This window comes from Micromesistius poutassou (assembly GCF_964030765.1).
Source record: "Micromesistius poutassou genome assembly, chromosome: 6".
Classification (NCBI taxonomy): domain Eukaryota; kingdom Metazoa; phylum Chordata; class Actinopteri; order Gadiformes; family Gadidae; genus Micromesistius; species Micromesistius poutassou.
The window spans coordinates 3224386-3233512 of NC_140276.1; the positions used below are offsets into that span (position 1 = coordinate 3224386).

Consider the following 9127-nt stretch of genomic DNA (forward strand, 5'->3'; position numbering starts at 1 on the left):
ATTTTAATCAGTGACAGTGCGCCATCTTATCAAAGAAGAGGCTCCTAATTATTTGCATTATGAGCAGTGGGGAGAAAAGGGCCCTTAAGGCAGTGAGGTGTTGCTAAATGTTCTCCATTGCCCCGGTGACACTAATTGGTTTCGAAGGTCCTGGAGTTGCAATGCTATGTGGGTTCACCATTCGGTGTCACCATGGCTCACTACGGCATTGTCCTCCACTGACCAGCGCATAAATCAACCGTGACAAAATGGAGATGATGGAAAAAGGTAATTTGATAGAAGAAAATGAAACAATAGTGATGTTAACCTCCATTTAATGTGAAGCCCCAAGCTATGACACAAACACAAAGTCCGACACCATAAATAATGTGATAGGGTTTTTTTACAAGGTCCCATGGTATGAATAACAATGAGCTGAATTTATTCTTGTATTATTGTTAATATTATTAGTAATTGTAATCATCATAGTAGCAGGAGTATAAGTAATAGATTAAAATAAACTTTAACGAATAGGGAACCTATGCGTCATGGAAGGTAAATTGTAAAGTTCCTTGAAATTATGAATTCCTTTGAAGCAAGATGCCCCACAGAAAAACACCAAAAATAGTAAATGACTATTTCCTACCACCTAATTTGTGTGTTTATATGTAGTCTAGATACCCACTTGAACTGAGTGCCAAAGTCCCAAAGAATATTTAATGTTTGATCATTAGTGTAGACTGTGGATAGTCGTAGTAACTAGAATTGTAATGAGGTTCTTTTGTTGGCCTCCCGCCACTGAGCACTGTTTGTGTCACGAGCGGTGATAGCACTTCAGCAGGAAAAGAAGGAATAGGACCCAAACGCAGAGGTGAACTCAGGTAACGTAAACAGGGTTTAATAAAGACAACTCAAACCACCAACAGGCACAGAAAAACCTAGAACCACAACCAACAGTATGTGACAAATATAACGCAAGTGACAAGGTATATATGGGGAGGGACTGATGAGAAAATGAGGTGCAGGTGGGGAGATGGACGAGCAAGCTCAGGTGAGGTGAACAGGTGATGGCGCATGGGAGTGGCCGGGTCTGTACAGCAAGGGGAAGAGTCTGAGGACATCTGGTGGACAGGTGGTGAATGGCCCCTCAAGGACACAGGGCCAGACTGGGACAGCTTGGTCGTGTCATGCCTCTTTAAGACCAGACCGATCTGCAGAGAGAAACCAAACGTGAAATCATGAGATCGGGTTAGTCTCACGAGACCAGGGTAGCACCACTGTGCGTGTAAAAGGCGACGACCCAGCACATTGGTGAGTCCCATATATCCCTGAAGTGACTCCTTAATGGCCTGTCAGTAAGAGCATCACAACATAGCGAGCCTGTTAACCTTACTGACACCACTGCGGTCATTGCCTTGCGGATATAAAAGATGATGACTCTAGTTTTCCAGAACGCTCCACGCTACGCCAAATGGACATTCAGTGGAGAGCGTTTAGCCTTCCCTGCCCGTGACCGTGGCGTCTGCTGCTGTCGGTGACAAGATGGAGGAAGGACGTCCTGCCGGGATGGAGGTGCCGGGTTGGGATGGCCCTGGCTGCAGGTTGCTGGTGGGTCTCTCCCGGTCTTCTGCCCCCAAAGCCCCTCCGAGAAGGACACTAGATGGAGCGCCGTCTCAGAAGGGCTGTGGAAGCTAGCCTTGTTGGTATCCTCCTTATGAATGGATGAATCTCAACTGGCACTTTGTTATGGAGGGGTGCAACATGCACTCGCACGAACGCGTGCTCTCTCTCACACACACGCGTCGCATGACGCAACAGCAACGGAAAAATTTATATTGTACGATTTGAATACAACCATACCAAAGAATAAAAAGCCTGACATCCATGAAATGTAATCTTTCATTACATTTTATATGTTATGAAGCCAGTGAATCACTATTATATCTGCTGTATATTTAATCTCAAATAATGTTTAGAAATTAATGAATATTACAAGCTGCCTCGATGATGAATGGAGTGTATTAATATAGTGCTTTTCTAAGCACAGTTCCCACTCAAGGCCCTTTGAATAAACGATTGCCTCACATTCACCCATTCACACACATTTGCACATTCACACGTCGACAACTGAATAAGCAAAAACAGAGAATAAACAACAATTAGGCAGAACTGGGCCCTGTCCTTCACAAAGTATGATTTAAGAAAACCCCAAAAAGAGGGTGGACCAAGATGTCTGAATTCGTTTTTCCGCCTTGGGGCGGGTAAAACAACCCAGCAAACAAACACAAATGACCACACTCCCATTATGGCCCCGCCGCTGGCCTCGGGTATAAAGGACCCCTCTGAAACCTGACGGGAGGCAATAGAAATTGAGTGAGGAGAGATAGAACATTGGCCATCACGGCTTCCTTCAGTTCCCTCTCCAACTGTGCGGGAGGGGAAAACAATCACTGCCGCCAGGCTGTGAAGAGCTTGATCCATCTCACCCACTCTGTGGATGTTAGCACCCAAAAGCAGCCCGGGATCACTCCCTTCCACCTGGGCGCTCGGCCTCCTTCAGCTCACGGAGAGATTACGGGTGAAATGAAAACGTCCTGTGATTTGTTGCAGAGGGGATGTTTCTCCCCTGTTGACTGGGTTTGATACGATTCTTGTGTTTTTGCTGTTGTTGCGTAGGAGCACAATTGAGCAGCTGTCGTATCAGTAATTATTCGACAAGCGCTGCGTTTGCACTGCGTGTTAAAACGTGTGGATTTAATCTAGAAAAACAACCGGTAGTTTGAGTCACAGACATGTGATGGAAACCACAAAAGGAAAGAGGTTAAGTGGAACAAACGGCGGGACATAGGAAAGCAACTTGGCAGAAAAAAACGACTGCTTAAGCAAGCCTAGCAAGCAACAGTAAAACAAAACATGTTACTACACAAAAACCAAAGGTAAGGAGGCCCATGGGCATGACAGGAAAAACAAATAAGGCACACCCTCATGTAAAAAGAGTGAGCTCATGTAAAAGAGACGTCCTGGGGTGTGGCCTTCCGAAATCAAGGTCATTGCGACTATGCCAGGGTCCATGGAAGGGGGGGGGGGTATACATTTGTGAATTAGTGTATTTGATATCCACACCCCCAACTATGCAAATCCACTTTAGACCAGGGAATACTGGTGTGAAACTCAAACATTATTTTTTCTTTTAAGTGTATTTTAAATAATAACTCATCATTGTCATTGCAGGTAATATATATGTATATTTCACATATTTATTTATTTATTTTATTTTACATTTATTTGACAGGGACAATGCACAATATATAATTGGGCCAGATTTTAGCCACAAGGCTAATTTACATCTGTTATTGTACTAAAGGCATGTAGAAAACATGTGGTAAAAGTAGGTGGGTAGTAGGTTAATTGTTGAATTAATGAGAGAAAGAGTCCATTGAGAGACAATGCTAGCATTTAAATGCACATTTTATTTTCAAATATTTGATAAAAGTAGATAGCAACCAATCAAAATTGCATTTGATAAACAGAATACATATAATGGAAAAAAGATCAAATTAAATAACAGTAAAAATATTCATAACAATGCATTCAATAGTTAATATACATGGTTAATTTCACATGGATCACTAGTCATCTTTGGCTCCTTGATTGTAATGTTTAAACTTGACAACATAACAATGCCATAAAGAGATCTTTATGGCATTATAAAGATAAAGATTGATGCGACAATAGTACTAGTACTATGTCACTCAAAACAGAGTTCCTACTTCTGCAACAAAATGTCATGGGCAATATTTTAGTGTGAGGTGTATGGCCTGTCTCCTGGCACAATCCATTGAGCTAAAGAATATATTTGCATTAGAAGATACACTGGCTCCTATCAGATGTTTACTACTAAGGGCTAGTTTGGATCCTAAAAATCCAATCCTTTGCAATCTTAAAAAAACTGAAATGAAATGAAACAATCATTTTTAAAAGTGACCACTACCTAATATAGGGAAAAATAATGTATTTATTATGGAAAATATTCATTGATTTGGTCCTTCAACATCAGTCATCGTCACAGTCATCGTCAAAGTCATCGTACTCCACGTCACTCCATCTGTGATCCCTTTGTTTAACGATGACAGGAGTTATGATTAAGGGGGCTTTATTGCCGTCCACATTAGCGCCTGGGCTGAAAAAAGGGAAGAGCTTCTCAGTGAAGGTGCACCCTGTGAAGGCGTAGATCTCAACACTCTCCTCAACATCATAAAAGGCAACGTGACCCTTTTCATAGTTAACAAAAACGCCAACCTTCTGAGGCTTCTTCCTGAGGTTCAGGACAACTGCGGGTCCTGCGTTAGCAGTGTATTCATTTCCCTTTCTGAGCCAAATGGTCCAGTATCCGTTCTGCGGACTCAACCTGATGTCCCCCTTCCTGTTAATAGACTCTCTTGCGACCCCTAAATCCCACTCGGTCTTGCCTTTAACCTGGACTTCGTAGTAAAATGAATTTGCATTGAAACCCTCTTTTGCCAAAACATTGAGCACACAATCAAACTTCTGTGGGTTACGGGGGACTGTCAATGTAAACCTTCCATGTTTAACCTGCTTTCCGTCTTGAGACACGGACAATAAATGATGTGCAGTCTCAGGGTCGAAAACGACCTTCACAGAGTACCGCTGCATCTCTCGCAGTTCCGGATCACACAGCATAAGCGCTTCCTTCATCACTGACATCTGCAGTTGATTCACTGCTTCCTCTACCTTGCTGTAATCACAGTCAATACTATCTGCATCCCAGTCCTTGGTCAGTGCAGGTGGATGGATGTGGGCGTTTGTGACACTTTGGATGAACTGGAAGCAGTCGTCGTTGGGCTGGAGCTGCTGGAGCTCCGTATTTTTCTGTGTCAGCTGGACAATTTCCTTCTCGATCTTCTTAACCAAGCCTTCAGCATGTGCCTCTGCCGCTGTCTGCTTTTCATCAAGTACTTCCTGGAGCTCAGCAAAGCTTCTCCTAATGTATCTTATCGACGCATTCATTGCCTTCCAGCTGACTGACGTGGCCCTTTCTACATTTGTTTTGCCGGTCTGTACTGAGTGTTGCAGATCGACAATTTTCTCCTGTCGCTGTCGGATCATCTCATCAATCTCTGCTTGAGACGCTTTCAGCTGGTCCAGCTTTGTTTTTATCCACTCCTCAACCTTGATTGCGTTATGGTTTTTGTGGTCTCGATGAAGACAGTCAAAACACAGAATCCTTTGGTCATTGCTGCAAACAAACTCCAAAGGCTGGTGATGGTTTTTACATATCCGGCTCTCCAGATCCTCCACTGGCGGGATCAGCCTGTGTCTCATTAACGCCGGGGTGCTTTGGTGAGGCTCAAGGTGTGTCGCACAGTACGAGAGGAGACACATGAGGCATGACTTAATGGCTGGGGTCGTATTGTTTGCCCCGCAGAGACTACAGAGGACATATCCTGTTCCTGATATGTCTGGTTGTTGCGGCCCCTTAAACTTCTCTGCTACTGAAGCAATCAGAGTGTTGACGCAGAGCAAAGGTCTCTCCATGAATTTCTTGTTGCACAATGGGCAACTGCATGGCCTTTTGGTATCCCAGTATTTTGTGATGCAATTTAGGCAGAAATCGTGGCCACAGGGAAGAGCCACAGGATCAGTGAACACTTCCATACAAATAGAACAGAGAAAGTCCTCGTCTGTCACCAGCCTACTTGCAGAAGCCATGTCTAGAAAACAACAAAATAGGAAGTGAGAAAAACCCTCTGACATAGTTGAATATAGACACCTAATAAACTAAGTGTTGCATTATTCCCTCTGTGTTTTTACAACGAAGCCATACCCACACAAACATGAAACGTACCTATTGAAGTGCCTCATGGGTTGTAAATGAAGATTATTTAGGAAATGAAGACAGTATCAAGCACACAACTTGTGTTGAGGACTGACTGTCGTTTCTCTTTAGTCTCAAATTCTTTTGGTTTCGCTTCCTGCAATATGTTTGACTATTGCATAACAGACAATAGTTGTACACGCCCACACCCCCCCCCCACACTCACACACACACACACACACACACACTTGCCTCGACATGAACAGCTCATGGGAACGTCACGCAAAATAAACCAGTTTCTGCAGGGAAGGGAAGTCTATGCAAGTATTGCACCTGCAAAAGATTTGGAGAGGGTTAGAATAGTCACACAAGGATACATATGTTTTTGCGCCGTCGGCTGTCAGATAAGAAATGGCAAAAAAGATTGCCTTCATTTTTTTTTAATCACATTCCATCCCAGCAGAATGTAAACGCCATTTCAATAACATACTGGATGTATTTTACGTTGTTCTATGTGCAACCCCATATTAGGTATGGTAGGCAGATAGGGTTACTTCACAATGGGAAACAGGCAGTGAGTGTTAGCAGCCTTAGAGCACCTAAGCATGTTAACAAACCAAAATGCTTGTTGACAAGTTGATAACATCATCCAGTTTATGAGGATGGCATATCATTATTAAACTATTACATATTGTACTGCGAGATAGATATATACAGTATATATATATATATATATATATATAGAGATAGAGATATAGATAGATAGAGATAGAGATATATATATATAGATATAGATATATAGATATAGATATAGATATATATATTTCCCTAATCTTTCCCTAGCGCTAAAATATTAATCCAAGCTGTATGATGTCTGTTTAGGAGATATGTGATCGCCGCAATGTGTTTGCTTATTCACTGTTTAGAAGTATAAACTTCTCACCGCTGTATCAGCTGCTCTTTCCCGGCTGCTCCTGGGGAGCATTTTTTTATTTATTATATATTATATATATATTTTTTCTAGTATTTTCCTTTCCCTTTTCCTTTTTGCCGTTTTCCTTTATTTTTGGATTGAAGACCACCTTATGCCTGGTGATAAAAAAATAATAAAAAATATCACCACGTCATTTTTGCCTCTCTGCTGCTTATTGTGCCGACCCTTAAGACCCTCGACACTCTACCCTTTAACAATGCACATATGCACATATTCACGTATACATATCATAGTAAGGAAATGCATATCAGAATGAAGTCTAAGCTCAGCCTTAAGTAAACTTGCTTCTCTCTGGGTAGATCTAATTCAGTCTTAAAATGTAGTGAGCAATGGTATTTTGCAGGGGATGAATCAATTGATCCTGAAAGCTCACTTTGTTCCATATTCCATCACACAATACGGCACAAGTTTTTGAAAGAGCTGTGCAGGTTGCTCACTTAAATTTCTACTGCTACCCTAACTTATTGAATATATGGTATTATACATGTTGACTTATTATTTATTTTATCTGCAGAATTTCTCTCAGGTTGTCATCTGTGACATTTATAAAGAAAAAAAATTGCATAAATACAATTGTAATCTTATCGCGTTCGATCACGGACGAGCACTTTTGCGGGCGCGATTGTTGAAGAACACTCAGAGGGCACTTTTTAATGCGAGGCAAAAAGGGCAGGGGCTCAAGCACCCCTAGGGCCCTATGTGTGCACGTGCCTGGTTCTTCCCATGGTTCTTCCTCATCGGAAGTGAGTGAGCGATGAGACTTACAGTGAACAAACAATCCAATTTAAACTTTAATTGAGATTATATGAGGCTTGTTGTTGTTTTTGATATTTGTTTTACAACAACGTATGCTCTTTGTTTCACTTGCACATTTAAGTTAAATGCTACATATTTACATGTGGACTATCTTGAGCCAGGACACTTTGTTTTTTGCATATCAGTGCTTGATTGTTAAATACAATAAAATACCCACACCTATTTGTTGAGTGGTTAATTGAAAATGTATTTGCAATCAGGTGTAATAACGTGTTGCAAATCAGGGAAATGAGAATAAGACAATTACTAATACATAATTTACATAATAATACTCTGACTTGTTAAGTCGTTAAATGTAAAAAAGGAAACAAATTGGGTGTATTACACCAGGCACCGTCAAGAACACTGAAAAACAAGAACATTTAAGGTGGCAATGAATGGGGTAGAGGGGCCCACACCGATATTCTTTCAGGGGGCCCAGAATTCCTAGCAACTGCACTGTTCGTAGCACACAAATATCTTCCACCAATTCATGGAATCCTAAGTCGTTGCCATCAAGCACATCATTTTACGTATCTAGAGACTTGAATTGCCTTTCATTTCTCTTTAGTGCACATGCTGGGTGTCTGAACAAGATATGTTCACATGTCCAGCCATTGCACACATGGCCATTTAGTAGTCAACACCAGCGATGACAGGAATGTGAGTGTGTGTCTGGTAACTTCATGCCATTGCTCAGCATGAGTATTTCATGTTTCTCCCCAATTATCTTGTGCTGACAAACCTTTCAAATAAACTGAGGCCTGTGAAAGATCCAGAATAATGTTTTGTGTTTCAAATTTGCTATCTTAAGAAGAAATTCCGCACTCACATTTGTTTTTCTACTGTCCCCACTTCAGAGACAACCTGTCAAGAGACTGCTCTTTCTGTCAACGGCTAAGCCAGCAAAAATAATGCATGGTTATTTGGTGACGCCAAAGTGGTCCATTGTATATATTACAAAAGGAGCCTACACATTGAAATTGGTTAGATGATATGTATCTTCATTTTTTCTGAAAGTCTGACAGTTGCCTTGTCCCTGTCTCAAAGTTATTTGAAAAGATGAATGTGGCATAGTTTAACTATTTTTGTTGAACCCATCAGATCTCCTTGGGGCGGGATGAATAAAAAATATCTTGAAATATCTTTCCTGATATCTTCACCCAGTGCTACGATGTTGAGCTGTCGCTTTTGGATCATCTTAAAGATCTCTTGTCCGACCCATTTTACGCTGGTCTACCTATTGTTTTCATCCCCACCTCAAGCGGAACTGCCTTAAGGTTTTTTTGATCTTCTTAAAAAACAGGTCTTACAAAGCAACACTGTCGTTCTTGCACTAAAGCTCCAAAGGATAGTGATTCTTTATAATCCTGCTTTCCGAAAACTCCAGCCGCTGGATCAGCTTGTGTCTCAGAGATTACTCAGGTGAGGGCCCAGATGTTTCCCCGGGTTGTGTGCTTTCACCCGGCAAAGAGGTCACACAGGACATATGCTTTTCCTGATATGCCAGATTGTCATGGTTT

General features: G+C 41.6%; 1 protein-coding gene across 1 annotated transcript; it reads right to left on the minus strand.

The window, feature by feature from the left end:
* Nucleotides 1–3447: 3447 nt before the first annotated feature.
* LOC311345580 (E3 ubiquitin-protein ligase TRIM21-like) lies at nt 3448–6011 on the minus strand. Its single transcript, XM_084469998.1, has 2 exons — nt 5846–6011; nt 3448–5711 (listed from the first exon to the last, which is right to left on the minus strand). The coding sequence occupies exon 2, from the start codon at nt 5707–5709 to the stop codon at nt 4033–4035; it is 1677 nt and encodes a 558-aa protein (XP_084326124.1). The 5' UTR covers nt 5710–5711; nt 5846–6011; the 3' UTR covers nt 3448–4032.
* Between the last annotated feature and the right edge of the window lie 3116 nt (nt 6012–9127).

Coding starts and splice junctions, on each gene's coding strand:
- LOC311345580 (XM_084469998.1), bottom strand. CDS start 5,709: ATGGCTTCTGCAAGTAGGCTGGTGACAGACGAGGACTTTCTCTGTTCT.